At 43.5% G+C, this 15,543-nt stretch overlaps 2 protein-coding genes across 6 annotated transcripts in view; both read left to right on the top strand.

The window, feature by feature from the left end:
• Positions 1 to 8,941, top strand: part of LOC125705073 (sodium/potassium/calcium exchanger 2-like) — a 60,510-nt gene extending 51,569 nt beyond the window's left edge. For all 5 annotated transcript variants that reach the window (XM_048971412.1, XM_048971411.1, XM_048971413.1 and 2 more), the window contains 4 exons: positions 471 to 605; positions 1,513 to 1,602; positions 4,454 to 4,620; positions 5,308 to 8,941. In XM_048971412.1, the coding sequence (XP_048827369.1) occupies positions 471 to 605; positions 1,513 to 1,602; positions 4,454 to 4,620; positions 5,308 to 5,557 (642 nt within the window). In that variant the 3' untranslated portion in view covers positions 5,558 to 8,941. The remainder of the gene's footprint in view (positions 1 to 470; positions 606 to 1,512; positions 1,603 to 4,453; positions 4,621 to 5,307) is intronic.
• Positions 8,942 to 12,120: 3,179 nt separating this feature from the next.
• On the top strand, positions 12,121 to 14,661 carry rpl34 (ribosomal protein L34). Its single transcript, XM_048971551.1, has 5 exons — positions 12,121 to 12,218; positions 12,743 to 12,824; positions 13,127 to 13,226; positions 13,704 to 13,807; positions 14,531 to 14,661. Exons 2-5 carry the CDS (start codon positions 12,760 to 12,762, stop codon positions 14,613 to 14,615), a joined length of 354 nt encoding a protein of 117 aa, XP_048827508.1. The 5' UTR covers positions 12,121 to 12,218; positions 12,743 to 12,759; the 3' UTR covers positions 14,616 to 14,661.
• Positions 14,662 to 15,543: the final 882 nt, after the last annotated feature.

The raw sequence follows: 15,543 nt of genomic DNA, 5'->3' as shown, positions 1-15,543 counted from the left end.
CCCGCCAGCTGAGTCCCACGTCATCTCTCCAAAGCCCCTCACGTCGCCCGTCGCCCCCCCACCCCTGCCCAGTTTCTAGCTTGTTTCCATGGCGTCTTACCAGATTACAACAAAAGATGAAGGCAGCCAGCCTCCAGCATAGGCCAAACTCCAGTCTGGACCGTCATCATCTTCACGTCATAGAGAAGGCAGGACTCCTCCCTGAGTGCTCCATCTCACGAGTTTCACAAGCTTGAGAAGCACACAGCACTTAAGGCTTTTTGTCACAATGGTTTTCTTGGGTTGCCATGGCAATGTTGTGCCGCTTCTGTTGAAGATAAACAAATCCCAGTCAATAACAATGCCCTTTGCTCTGATTCAATGTGCTTCTCGCATGCATAATGTTTCGCAAGCACACAGATTCGCCCCCTACTGGTGGCCATCTGTAACTGAGGGCCATCCAGCATAGCGCTATGTTCGTTTCTTCTCAGGGTGATGAAGAGGAGGATGAGGACCAGCCTCTCAGCTTGTCCTGGCCGGAGACGAACCGCAAACGCTGTACTTACCTCTTAATCCTGCCCATCGTGTTTCCGCTGTGGCTCACGCTGCCCGACGTCAGGAAGCCGGTGAGTGCGAGCCGCCACTTACAGAGTAACATCAGTGTTTATTTAACGAGCTTCTCTAAATGACTGTTTGTCCCCTGGGACGGTGTTCGTATCTAGTCAGTTTAGCCATGACGTGACTGCTTACCTCATTATTAAAAGGCCGGACTTTTCACCCTTGAGCGAAATTCCTCAGACACTCAGAGATACGCGCACTCACACGCCCACCAAAGACACTGGGATCATTGAGACGCAGCCCATTCACTCCTGTTAAGATTTCTTGTTCTGCTTGCCATTTGCTTTTTGGCTGCCAGCCTGGGCCGGTCTAACGTGATATTTAATTGGTGCAGAATGTTTCCTAACATGTTACTGCGATGCCTAATAGTGACACTAGGTGGCTCAATGAGTAGCCCTTTAACCTGGTACCTCTCAGGTTGGGGGTTTGAATCCAGCCCCCGCTTTCTTTGTAGAGCATCGCTGTTCTTCCTACGGTTTATGGCTGTTCTTGCCCAATACCTCCTGCTTCCTTGCAGTCCAAAGACACCTAGCTAGGCTAATTGGTATTTCTACGTTTTCTATAGCGTATGACTGCACCACCCCCCCTGAATGACATAAGTGGTTAAAAGATGGATGGGTGGATATTGTTTCCACACCCAACAATGTCATTTTCTATTCTGCTGAGTAGCTGAATGTGTGCAGTGTACAAATGCAGAAAGGAACTAAAACATATCTCTGCACTGTAACGATAGATTAAGGCTGTCTTCCAGTGTTCACACTAACTGAAGTGACCCATTACAGTTACTATGAGCACTGGAAATCTGATGCAATTGGATTCGTTGTCTTGGACCAATCGGTAGCCAGTCTGAGTTCTCATTGGTCAATTGGGCTCATCGCAAGTGGTCATGCTTATAATTTTCTTTTGCCCTTTTAGACCTCAGTGAAGTTCTTTCCCGTGACTTTCTTTGGATCCATCTGCTGGATTGCCGCCTTCTCCTACCTCATGGTGTGGTGGGCACATCAGGTACCTGCTCTCCTCTACCTAACAGACGACCCGGCAGGGTGCCCTCACGTCTTTCCCGAGCTGGCCCAGCCCAGACTATTTCACATTTAGTTGGTGGTAGATAAGGATAAGCTAGCCTCATGCGCTACTGTACGGAAACAGCGCAAAAGGCTAAAAGGATACACATATTTAAACAGGTAAAGGAATCTTTTTTTGTGGTTCAACATACATAGATGTTTTGGTGCAGGTATCGCATGAATGCCTGCATTCTCAAAACCAATTCTGGAGATTAAAAGTGCTAACAGTACTGGATGTCTTATTATCATTGTCATTACTACTAATAGGAACACGAATTGCCACTGCAGGTGAGTTGGTGTTAAGAAGGTTGACTTGCAGATGCAGTAATAATTACAAAAGTTCGTTATCAGTAGAACGGGACATCAGGAGGAGTCACACGCGCACATTCCATGGGCGTCGCCGCCATTAAATCATTTCATAATTATTCGTTTGGACCCCCCCCCCAAATTTAAAATAAAATATTAGTTTTATGCTAGTGTGTCCCCCCCACATTCAAAATGCTTCTGACGCGCCTGGCACATTCATCCAAATATCTGGAAGACTACAGTGCACAGATTTTTAGCCGTTGAATTAATGGTTGTGCTGTATGCGTAAAGTCTATATATATAATTATTGTCATACTCGATTGTAAAGTATAGGATATGTGTCACGGATCATATAGGATTGTAGATTGCTACAGATATATGCCAGATTGGAATGATGGAATTTAATACCTTAGAAACATAGAATATAATATATAACATAATATATCATGTTACACCTATATCCCAGTATTTGATACCTCAGCAGAGGTATAACCTGCCACATGGCTGCACTCAGGTTCTCACCCTGACGTGGTTTGTCATGTGATGGGTGTGGCAACGCACTGTATCAGTGCATGCTCCTTACGCACTGTATCAGTGCATGCTCCTTACGCACTGTATCAGTGCATGCTCCTTACGCACTGTATCAGTGCATGCCCCTTACGCACTGTATCAGTGCATGCCCCTTACGCACTGTATCAGTGCATGCCCTTTACGCACTGTATCAGTGCATGTTCTTTACGCACTGTACAGGGCATGCTCCTTACGCACTGTATCAGTGCATGCTCCTTATGCACTGTATCAGTGCATGCTCTTTACGCACTGTATCAGTGCATGCTCTTTACGCACTGTACAGGGCATGCTCATTACGCACTGTATCAGTGCATGCTCCTTACGCACTGTATCGGTGCATGCTCTTTACGCACTGTATCAGTGCATGCTCCTTACGCACTGTACAGGGCATGCTCCTTACGCACTGTATCAGTGCATGCCCCTTACGCACTGTATCGGTGCATGCTCTTTACGCACTGTATCAGTGCATGCCCCTTACGCACTGTATCAGTGCATGCTCTTCACGCACTGTATCAGTGCATGTTCTTTACGCACTGTACAGGGCATGCTCCTTACGCACTGTATCAGTGCATGCTCCTTATGCACTGTATCAGTGCATGCTCTTTACGCACTGTATCAGTGCATGCTCTTTACGCACTGTACAGGGCATGCTCATTACGCACTGTATCAGTGCATGCTCCTTACGCACTGTATCGGTGCATGCTCTTTACGCACTGTATCAGTGCATGCTCCTTACGCACTGTACAGGGCATGCTCTTTACGCACTGTATCAGTGCATGCTCCTTACGCACTGTACAGGGCATGCTCCTTACGCACTGTATCAGTGCATGCTCCTTACCTCTCTCTCCTCTTCCAGTATTTGAGCTCCTGACATCCGAGTTCCCGCCTTAACGAGCTGTGTATATTACTATCCGTATTGGGTATCTGAGTGAACAAATTCCAGCACAACATGTGCCGTCTGAGCACAGCCTAAGGTGAATTGTATTGGTTTTTTTTATATTGTTTTTATTTGTTGTTTTTACATAAACCTTAGCTATTACTACAAAACATAAGGTACACAGAAAAATAAATAGTACATATAAAAATGCAAATCCATATTAATGAACTTATTACCAGTTTCGTAATTTAAGTGATTGGTGTGTTCTTTATCAGACTAAAATTGGTACTTTTTAATACTTGGGATATTTTTGGGAGACTAATTGGGGTTTCTTGCATGGAATTGGAAGGAATCATACTTTTCCTCATATGCAGTAAAGGAACTAGCCTCCCAACATTTGAGTTTACCCTATCTGTGCTGCTTTTAGGATCACTTGGATATTGGGGCATAGGTGTGTATTGGATGTTATATTTGTATTTGATAACACTGTACGTCAGACACGTCACGAGCCTGCAGAATTTAGCCTGAAGCCCTATATGAATGTTAAAAGGGTCTTGGATGATTTGTTTCACTTACGGTAGATGTTTTTACAGGCATGCTCTCATCTTGAGACCCCTTGGAGAGATTAGGCCTCTGGGCTAAACCCCAGATATCCAAAGATCCAAGCACCTCCCCTACTGTACCACCAGAGCACCAATTTTGGAAGCTGGTTATCGAACCTAAAACAGACTCTGATACTCTATGGATCTTGAATTTACCTCAGAGCCTCCTAGTGTTGCTCACTTTCTGTGGAGCAAAGAACTTGGAGCATCTTTCCATATGGGTCACCAAGATTATCGGCGGAATCACTCCTGGTCAGCTGCTGAATATCTGACTGGTGCTTTCTGTGATAACAGTGCAGAAAGTCAATTTGTAGAATTTGAGCTGCCACCCAAGCCAGATGAACAACACAAAATGGATGTGAGACCTACATGCCTTGCTATCTTCTCCCTGGTCCATCCCAATAAAATCCAATTATGCTCACAAAAGTTTCACCTTACAGGTTGGAGAGACAATTGGGATTACAGAGGAGATTATGGGCTTGACCATTCTGGCGGCTGGAACCTCAATCCCTGACCTAATCACCAGTGTCATCGTAGCGCGGAAAGGACTCGGAGACATGGCTGTGTCGAGCTCTGTGGGCTCCAACATCTTTGACATCACGGTGGGGTAGGTCAAAATTATTGTTACATCGTAACGCAAAGACAATCACCAGACTTATTACCCAGTTACTCCACCCATGATTTACTGCTCTGGTAAAGCATTTGGTTCAAGGATTCAGCTACATTATCCCAGTAGTCAGAGGTGGATAGTTCAGGTCCAGAAGGCAGACATACAGCCCAAGGCTGAGGACTCTTTGATTGTGAGACTTTGTACTCAACGGGTTGGTGGAAACAAAATCTTGGCCTGGATTTTTACTCTCTGGACCCAAACTACCTACCTCTGCCAGCAGTTTTGCAGGACCATGATAAATGCAGCCAGTGCTGAGCGCTCGACCCACAGTTCCTTCCCACGCTCCCCACAAGCCATCGTCTAGATGATCATAAACAGGCTGAGCTCTCCCTATGTGGCTTTTCCCCCCGTTGACATCTCACGGGCACCCCAGCCCGTGTCGCTTCATTAAGGAATTTAATTATACTTGCATAATGAGCATCCCACAGGTCAGTGTCCTCAAGCGATTTCGTCGAGCTATTCAATCTGCTCGGTCCCATCAAAGAGGTTTGACTCGTTCCTCTACTCCTGTAATGCACTCAGATATGTTGTGAAGAGACGAGGGACAACATTCATAAAGATCTCCATGTGGAGCAGAGTGAGAGAGGACGGTGCGGCTTTTACGTGTGTTGTCTTCCTTCGCAGCTTGCCCTTCCCGTGGCTCTTGTATTCCACCTTCCATGGCATGTCGCCCGTGACCGTCAGCAGCAATGGCCTCTTCTGCGCCATCGTGTTGCTCTTCATCATGCTCCTCTTCGTCATCATCTCCATCGCCGCTTGCAAGTGGAGGATGAGCAAGCTGTTAGGCTTCATCATGTTCCTGCTGTACTTCGTGTTCCTGGTGGTCAGTGTCATGCTGGAGGACAAGATCATCATGTGTCCTGTTTCCATCTGAGCCCCTCCCAGCAAGGTTTTCATCTCTGGTATAGGGTACGGGGTGGGGGCGTTTCCAATTTAGCTTTTTTATTTTTCAGACACTCGGACCCCTGCGTCTTCAGTGGACAAGCTTGCAATCTGCAAGGGATGGGGTAAGGGGCAGGTTTAGGGGTAAGAGAGGAGTAGGTGGTTCTTTTGAGGGGCAGTCATGCTAGCTATGTTATATACTTCATTTGACTGGTATATTATTGGCAGAAATGTCTCTCTTTAATAGACCGAGGAGAGGATGACTCTTGGACCATACAGACATTAAGGGGAACTGTGCTCTAAGTAGTCGAGGTCCTCCAGAAGCATGGTGGCGCTGTTGTGCAATGTGTGCATGCCCCGTATAAGGCAGTATTCCAGGAGAAGCATTAGCCCCCTTTTCAACAAGAAGCAGCCAGCAAGTACGTCATCTGTCGCTTCAAAGAAAAGCATTTATCAGTCACGGGGAGACGTGTTAAAGGCAAGACGAGGAACCGTGTATTGAAGCGGACTAAATATGTTCTGCTCTTATGGCAATGGAGGTAGGAAGTGATCACCTGGGTGCAGTGGGCAGGTTCTTTTCGCAAACAGAAGCTCTGAAGGCACCAACAATGAAGGAGAGGATGCTGGGAAATCCTTTGTGATGCTCACTTCTCTGCGATGTCCCCAAGACTGATTCACCTTCTGAGGCGTGGCCTCTCGCAGAAATAGCCCGAACGTCGTTCGGAGGCTTTATTGTTCTACTTGCTGTTCTTCTTGCTAGCAGCTTTTAGTTGTAGTACCAGTAAAGGTGGTAAGAACCTTGGTTCACCCAACTTTTTGTGGCCACTTCCTTCTCCACCCTTCCAACCCAGAGACAGGCACAGCTTTGCATATCGTGTAGAGATTGCAGTATCGATTGGGAGGCGTAGGAAAAACAATATTAAGCTAGAAATATTACCACTTCAAACCTACCATGTATATTATTCAGTCTTAATAGAAGCATGTCTCTATAGGATCCTCTTGAGCCATTTTGTGCTGTACAGTGATAGTATAAAGATCTGACTCCTGTCATTTGAATAAGTGTTATCCAGCACTCTTTAGATTAGAAAAAGATTTAGTATCTAGTGCGCACAGTATATTTAACTCTGATCTCTTACTGTTGAGCATAATATTGAAGCTTCATGTTAATTGGTCTGTAAAGATCAGCGCTATAAATCCATCTATCTGATCCTGGAGGAAGGGCGTACGTGGGATTTGAATGAAAAATCTGACAAAAGAGGCTCCATTGCTTTTTACTATCTCTCTTTTGTCAATCAAAGTACGCTCTACATCTGCCAGGCCGAACGAGTGTTTGAATAAATGCATCCATGAATATGTATGATGAATAATATTTATCAAACTTGTGAAATTGTTTTCAAATAAAGGGTGCTCCCGTCTCATGTGAACACGTATGAATATCTACACAATGCAACTATTGTAGGCTTCATAGTTAGATTACATTGAAAAATAGCAAATAACATTTAACACAAGTATCCGTACACGTTTGGTATGACTGTATTGCCGTGTGCTTTCTTTAATGCATTTAGGATTGGTTGGTTTTTTTGTCTTATCAGATGCAGAATGTTTAAGTCCATTCTCTAGGTCTGAGCTCACTAGTCAAAGACAGGAAATGCTGATACAACAGCAGCTTCTCCCCCCCCCAGTGGGTGTCTGCATCATCTCTCCTGGGTTAATATTCAGAGATACTAAACGCTGTGCTTTCCTTTCCGACTCTCCATATTTAAACAGGCACTTGAACGTACTTCTGGCTTGGAAAGCCAACAAAGGAAAAACACACTCATATTTAGTCACGCCCCGTGGCTTAGAACACCACACACACTGATTGCGAATGTCATGGGTTTGTACCATAGATCCCGTTGGCTGCGTGAAATGAACTGCAGCATAGTTCAGGACAGGTGTCCACAGGTGTAAATGTTTCAGGAGATTGCTTTGGGCTGGGTACCCAAAAAGAGTAAAGAAGATTTAGACCTACTAAGTGTATTTCAGCTATGTATTTATTCAAAGTAAATTTATTTTCTTGATTTTGTAAATAGAGGTGTATAAAAATGGGGCAGTGAACACGACTGAATGTACAAATCCGGAATTAAGAGAGTTGTTTGTATTTTGCTTTATCTTTTTTCTTTTTATTTTAATAGAAAACAAATGATACATTTGGAAGTGATGATATAATCATAACCTGCTTGTTGTTTTTCGTTTTGATACGGCATGCAGATACTGTGTAACATTAGTGCCCTGTTCTGCCATTCGCTTCGTAACAACCCACAATACATAGTGCACAAACAATGAACTAATTACCTTCTTCTACAATTGTGCCACACCATTATTTCTGAATGACGTGAAACGGGTCTTTCGTGGAAACTGGTCAAAGGGAGTTGCGTCCTGCTACAGTGACTTGGATTTACTTCCTGCCCACTGAACGCCAGCTTCCATGCAATCTGTGAGCTGCGTGGGGAGACTGAGTTCCTTGCCCTAAAAACAACTGAGCTGTGATGTCTGCCGTCAGCAAGGCATCTGTGGGCCTGTGGGTGACATGGAGCAAGCATGACCTTTGGCCGAGCGCGTCACGACCGTCCACGCGGCCAGCAGCCCATGGCGCTCGGAAACGAGACTGGTGACACACTCCCAGTGTGTGCTGGTCATCACCCTATCTCAGGGGCATTTGGTGCTGGGAGAAAATGGAAGAGGAGGAGGGGGAGGCAAAAAAGCAAATCCAGGTCACTTTAGGAGATTTAAAAATGGAAAAAAGGGGGAATTAATGGGGTGGTACCGGATTTTAGCACAACTGGATTCTGTTCTGTTTGTGTCATCTCAGAATGAAGTGGCAACTAAGATTAACCACCAGGGGGCAACTTGTGCAATATATCCACAGCAGCCTGCGATGCACATTATCACAAATATGACAAAAAGGGCCCACTGTCTCACACGAGTGTTAAAAAAAACTATGCTAGAATTTTCTGTATCTAGGGTCATAAATGCACCAATGCAAAACAACGACTGCACTACAGCACTGATTCCAACATACAATGATATATATTCTTTTTTTCACATGGATGGTGAGGTAAATTGTATTCCAGCTGTCAGCATGTATGATATACATTGTGTAAATCTTTAATTGCAAACTACTGTAAATAGACAAAATATCAATCGACTCCTAATACACAAACTTGCACTGTACTGTTTTTGGTGTTTATGTAAGACTTACTTTAAAATATACAAATATAATATGTAACTGAACTATATAATAATCCCTTGTACACCTGAATATAAATAAATGGTATTTCTTTATGTAAGAACACAAAGTATGTAATAAAATATGGAAATAAAGATAATTAAGAAATACGTGTATTGGACTTTTTCTGTTTCTTCACTATCAGCTCCGAAATAATCAGTAAATAGTTGTATGGAATAACACAGATAGCGCAGCTTCTATTATGTTCATAAATATGTAACCAGCGACATTAATACAATGGGCAATTGACTTTAAAAATGAACACTTTGCAAAGGCCTTTTTATACCCCCCACGTGCAAAACAATAGTCAAAAGAATAGAAAAGTACCACTGATCAAAAGAAAAGCAATTTAGGCCTTTAATTACACATATTTTTTTCAATGCTGGCCCCAGTTTTCTTTCTTGATGATGAATAATTGTTCCTCTCCAAAGAACAGCAAGAATACAATAATTATGCAAATAATATTTACTTTTTACAACCTGTTGTTTTTCTTGTGCCATGTGTCATTCAAAATCACAAAAAGTACACACCAAAGAACAGATTTGTCTAGTAATAAGATTTAGCCCTATTATACTGACATGCAAATTTACGTGTGCTTTCATTTTCCATTTTGAAATTGAGTTTTCATGTTGTCATCAAGAGGTGAGACATCGGATCTGGTAACGGAAGATAAGGACAGAAGGTGGGAAGAGAGGATGGGTTTTGCGCCCAGGAGCTGCTGACGACCCTACTATTTTTTTTTCCAGGTGTCATCTCACATTTCCCTAATCCCAGCGACCATGCTGCCGTGGAAACTGGATGGCAGTGACGCAGGAATAGAGGCGTCTTTTCACACAGGGGAGCGATGTCTGACCATGAGTCACCAAACTTACCTGACAGCCTAACTTAATTGTGTTTTCGCACCTTGAAAAGCTATGTATTCTGGGTACACTACAGATGGAAATGGGACTAAAACCTACACCCTTTCTTGTGTGACTTGAGAATGGAATTTATGGAATCTACTTTTAAATTAAACAGAACGTGTTTCTATTTGCTACTTGCTATAATTCCACAATACTTCTAAAGTACAACAATGTGTAGGCGAAAATGTCATCGTACTTCTCTTATAACAGTCCCAGCCGTATCACGCAAAAATAAAACATCTACCTATATTCCTCTGTTCACAGTTTAAATACTGAGGTGAGAAAAGATATATTAATGTATTACTGTATTAACTTTGGTTAAAAGGGAGATGCTTGGACATTTATGGGAGATACATTAATACTTAAATGAAACATTGTTACATTTATTTATTTAGGAGATGCTTTAGTAATGCACATAGTACTTACTTAAATGAAACATTGTTACATTTATTTATTTAGGAGATGCTTTAGTAATGCACATAGTACATACTTAAATGAAACATTGTTACATTTATTTATTTAGGAGATGCTTTAGTAAGGCCCATAGTACATACTTAAATGAAACATTGTTACATTTATTTATTTAGGAGATGCTTCAGTAAGGCACATAGTACATACTTAAATGAAACATTGTTACATTTATTTATTTAGGAGATGCTTCAGTAAGGCACATAGTACATACTTAAATGAAACATTGTTACATTTATTTATTTAGGAGATGCTTCAGTAAGGCACATAGTACATACTTAAATTTGTAGTAATTGTAGAGCTTCAGTGGAAATGAGCAGGCAAGACTTTTATTCTTTTTATAGGCCATGTGTGACCCCTTGCACATTCCACAGGTGCTGACACCCACCAATCAGAAAAGGACCCTCATTATTTCCGTGTTAGAAGGGAAGACAACCCAAACCTATTAATCTGCAGTAGCACCCCTGCGGGAGGGACTGCTGAAGCTGCGGAAGGCCTGGTCCTTGATTTCTCATTTCCCCTTTGACAGCAGGGCCAGGTGGCTGGGTCACCTCTGCCGGGAACCACCTGCCGTGTCACTCTGTGATGATGAGGGAGCCTGCTGTCAGGTAAGCAGTGGGAGGGGACACGGCAGGGGCGGTGTCATCCATTTTTGGCCTTGGCTGGAACGTGAGAATCTGCACATCTGCATGATTTCTTCCCTCACCAGCATGACGGAGACTTGAAACAGCCTTTACTGTCAATGAGAGGAAATGGGGCGGGTATGTCGAGATAAAGGCTGACCTTGTATTACAGAGCACATGAAATAAGCAAGGGGGCGGGGCTGGCCCCCCATCCTGGGTTGTTCCCTGCCTCGTGCCCGTTGCTTCCCAGTAGGATAAGCGGTTTGGAAAATGGATGGATGGGTGGATGAAATAAGCAAAGGGTTTAAATCCCAAGCTTGCCAGTCTCTGATACAAGATAGCAGTTTTGGGTATGGAGACGTCTACCAATGTTGTGGGAGTACGGTGCATGTTTAAGGGGTGGGGGGTTTGGGGCTGATTTGGTCCCTGCCATTACTGAAACCAAAACTACGCCCGTGCCCCTACCCAAACATTTCAGGACGGAAAGATATTGCTTGTATGAATGACAAATTCAGGGAAGTGTTATATTCTCCTGTGCGGCAGGTTAAAAACACTCCTACACGCCCCCCCCCCCCCCCCCCCCCCCCCCCAAACCCCGAGTATTTCAGCCTGGATGCAAATCTTTCTTCGAAAATAAAAAGAAAGTCAAGCCCCAGGTGAACATGACTTAACCCCTGATCTGTTCAATAGCTAGAAACGCCCCCTGGTAGGGTCTATCCCATGTAATAGAGGGCACGAGGCAGGGGTACCCCCTGGATGCTTTGCTAAGCCACTGCAGTGCGCATACATACATCATCATACACCACGGGGAATTTAAAGATGCCAATTAACGTAATTACGTCTTTGAACTGTAGGAGGAAAACGCCACTATATGGGGAAAACACGCACACATACACAGATCTGTGGAGAATTCTTAGTATGTTAGAGTTAATGGCAAAGACTGCTCAAACTGCTAACCTTCCATTCAAACAAATGGGACCACAAAGCTTCCTTTGAAATATATTTTATTAACGTTAGATATTCATAATTGTATGAAACTATTCAGAAAAAAATCATTGTAAGAAGTCTGTGAAGCACACTCTAGTAATTACTAAAGAGAGACTTTAAATACGGTTACAAATTTCTGTAGATAGAGATGGCGAAGTCGATCTTGTTAAACTTTTAAGATCATGATATAAACTGTCAAATTCCTCATATGGGATATTTACCAATTAAAACGGTCACACTAGAATGAAAATAGGTTTATTACGTATTTATTAGTAAAACGAAAACTTCGGCTGTTCCAAACTACAACATGTCAACCAAGTGGTACTTGTTTCTCTTCCGGTGTTGAATTGGCTTCAACTTTGACCCTTGCCGAGGCTCTTCCTTTTCCGGTTTAGGTGCTAGCAGGTATGGCGGAGGAAATTTTGTGCTATATTCAACGCTGAAATAATCTCTTTTAATCTGTACATTAGAACCATCCAACTAAACAAACAGCTTAATAAATATTAAGTAGTGAGTTGCCTTTGATGTATTCCTGGCAATATTTTAGCGTTTTGTATTTTACATGTTATATTTAACGAGTGTCTTGGGTTGCCGTGATGTTCCTAACCAGCTAGCCGTGATCATTAGCGGGGTGCTTAAGGCAATTCCGTTTTTCTGCCCACTAAATGCTTATTAAAGGGAATGTTTCAATATTTTGCCTGTTTATTTACGGTGATAGATCGCAGTGCCAGTTTAATGTTTTGTTGCAAGTTCTGTTTGTCGTCTTACACCTGTGAAAGTGAATCACAGTGCAGACTGCGTATGGTTCGCGAGCCGGCATTGTTAGAGTCGTGCGTGTCGGCTCATTATAGCTTTTTTTGCTGTAATATTTTGCTTTTTTGCGTCTTTATAAATCAGATTTTAATGGGTTTTTGTTTTACGCCACAAAGAATAGGTGGACATAAACATGGTCCAGCGCCTGACTTACCGCCGTAGGTTGTCCTACAACACCGCTTCCAACAAAACCAGACTGTAAGTAACACCGTCGCGTTACCCATTTGTAAATGTTTGCCTTGTATTTTGATGCCTGCTGTATACATCAAGATCGAAGATCGCAGTTACACCTGGAATATTCCCGAAATTATTCAAGGCCTTAATCAAAATATGCATTAGGGGGACACGTTCCCCTAATATTAAGATGTGCTCACAATGCCCCCCAATATATATTTCAGTCACGGCCTTGGTCCCCCTCTCCGTAATGTTGATTACGGCCTTGAAATGGTCATGTGCTCGCTGACCATCACGGGAACCTAAACGCGCGCCGTCTGTTTCAGCTCGCGAACCCCCGGCAATCGCATCGTCTACCTGTACACCAAGAAGGTCGGCAAGGCCCCCAAGTCCGCCTGCGGCATCTGCCCCGGGAGGCTGCGTGGTGTAAGTCTGCCCGTCTCACTTCTGGCTGTGTAGCGGTTGCACACAGTACCTGCTGCGTTGTCTGAAGATGGTGTAACATTGTGCATTCTACAGTAAAGGTGTTGCGTTTTTCTAAAATAGTTATTGAAACAAAGTAGTTTAGGTGTACTTTATTTAAAAACTGAAGCTTCCCTCTTACTGGTCAGCATGAACCAAATGATTTAAAATCTGTTCTTTGTCCTATATTATCCCAGAAGTAATACAAGCTGTATACTTCTGTGTTCGATATTCACACGTGGGGGGATGTATGGTCTGTTATTGCTGGTGTTTTGGCATCTTGTGTTTCTGTTTATGTTTAACAATACTACAGCATCTTTGATCTAGCAGTTGGTATTAAATAAGGAAATATGACAAAATGAAGTGAGCTGGTTTTCAGCGGTCTGCCAAAGTGGCTGTTCTGCCAATGATCTGGTCCGATCCGCCATTCTTGTATTTCAGATCCGTGCAGTGAGACCCCAGGTCTTGATGAGGCTCTCAAAGACCAAGAAGCATGTCACACGGGCCTATGGTGGGTCCATGTGCGCCAAATGTGTGCGCGACAGGTAGGAGGCTCACTTTTCCACATGTTTAATGGGTGGGGTATGGGGGGGGGGGGGTAGACTTAGGGGCTGGTCCTCAGCGGAGAGCACTTGGGGAGTATTCCACATTTTCTCAGGTAGCTGCATAACTGAAGCCACACATGAAAATTGTCCAATAGGAAGAGAAATTAGAGATGATCCGTTTGGACAATCCTTACATTTCTCTTAAGCTACCCGGCTAATGAAGAAATCTGGCTTTGTTGAAAACCTCCCTGGCCCACATGGGATGCTCTATGCTGATTGGCTCTGTCTCTCACCACTTAGACTTCTTACTTTTAATAAAACATGCGTGTCATTGCCCTTTGGGACCTGGGGCCTGTACTAGGAAGCGAGGTTACTGGCTTATCGGGGTAACTTATCGGATTTAAGGTGCCACAGTTTAAACGGACTTCATATTTGTTCATTTACATTTTGCCCAGACTACCTTAAATCTGACAAGTTACCCCGACAAGCCAGTAACCCCGCTTCGTAGTACAGGCTTCTGGTGTAAGAAATGCTTGTCTGAATGTGCTGGTATGCCGTCACCCTGTTAAAATGTTTTTTTCTTATGACTTTTGTGTAGTTTTAAAATTTCAGCTGCGCCTTTCTGCGTTTTCTAATGTAACCTATTGTCAGTCCCATAGCTGTGGTAACGTGATATTTGATAGCGACTTGGGGTCTCGCTGACGCTTTGTTTTATCCCTGTAGGATCAAGCGTGCTTTTCTGATTGAAGAGCAGAAGATTGTAGTCAAAGTTCTGAAGGCGCAGGCACAGAGCCAGAAATCAAAGTAAATCACTATTAGTTTTTGGCAATAAAGATTCTGGAAAAAATGTATAATTGTTTGCATTTATTTTCAAAACGACCTCAACTTTTTTTCAGCCGGGACTGATTAACCCTATACAAGACACACAGATAGGCTGATTGGCACCACTAACATGCCCATTTTATGCCAGTGCAGGGGCAAAATAATCCCAGGGATCAATAGTGTTTTAATCAAAGGACACATACGGGCACAAACACTCTCACACGCAATATCCTGTCCAGGTTGAAACCCAGCTTTATACCCTGTTCTGCCTGGAATAGACTCCAAACCACAATGGCCCAGGCCAGGATAAACGGAAGGTAAATGTAAAATATTTTAGTGTTGGGTGGTGAATATGGAAGCGAAACTTCAATGGCTGCACAACCGAGTTAGTGGAAATGCTGCAATTTTGCACCAGCTGCGATTACGCTGAGCAGACGCGCATCAGGAAGACATGGGCTGTACAGTGCGGGGTATGTGCATTTGGAAATGAGTTCAATTTATTTTATGTAGCACCCTTCATAACAGAGTTGCCCCAATCCACTTTACATGGGTATTTTGTGATGCATTGCAACATTTAAGACAGAATAATATAAAAATAAGTTTATGCAAGTACATGGAAGGTAGATGTGAATGCAGCCCTGAGTGGGCAGCCAGGTGATTCGGTAGGGATTCTTGGATGTATGAGTATGTAATGCTGAATGTTGCAGTGTTTGCCTTTAACAAAGGGTGGGGTACAGCAAAGGACAGGTAAGGATGTGCATGGGGACCTAGCCAAAAAGCACCCTTTGCCCCCCCCCCCTTGGGCCTCCTGCTTGGGATGGTACTTTCAATTTGAAGAAATACGGTTCTCACATAGGATTTGCCAGGTGGGGGGTGTGTCTCCCCCCTCAGTAGACTTTGCCACCTGGGGAGGA

Source organism: Brienomyrus brachyistius, chromosome 12, assembly GCF_023856365.1.
Source record: "Brienomyrus brachyistius isolate T26 chromosome 12, BBRACH_0.4, whole genome shotgun sequence".
Classification (NCBI taxonomy): Eukaryota; Metazoa; Chordata; class Actinopteri; order Osteoglossiformes; family Mormyridae; genus Brienomyrus; species Brienomyrus brachyistius.
Note: the sequence above shows the minus strand (reverse complement) of the source record. Positions and strands in the feature narration are given on the sequence as shown.

Bases quoted from the DNA above. Each gene is read 5' to 3' on its own strand.
- rpl34 (XM_048971551.1), top strand. From the start codon at position 12,760: ATGGTCCAGCGCCTGACTTACCGCCGTAGGTTGTCCTACAACACCGCT. The intron at 12,825-13,126 runs GTAAGTAACACC...CGTCTGTTTCAG, and splicing joins GCTTCCAACAAAACCAGACT to CTCGCGAACCCCCGGCAATC. The intron at 13,808-14,530 runs GTAGGAGGCTCA...TTATCCCTGTAG, and splicing joins GCCAAATGTGTGCGCGACAG to GATCAAGCGTGCTTTTCTGA.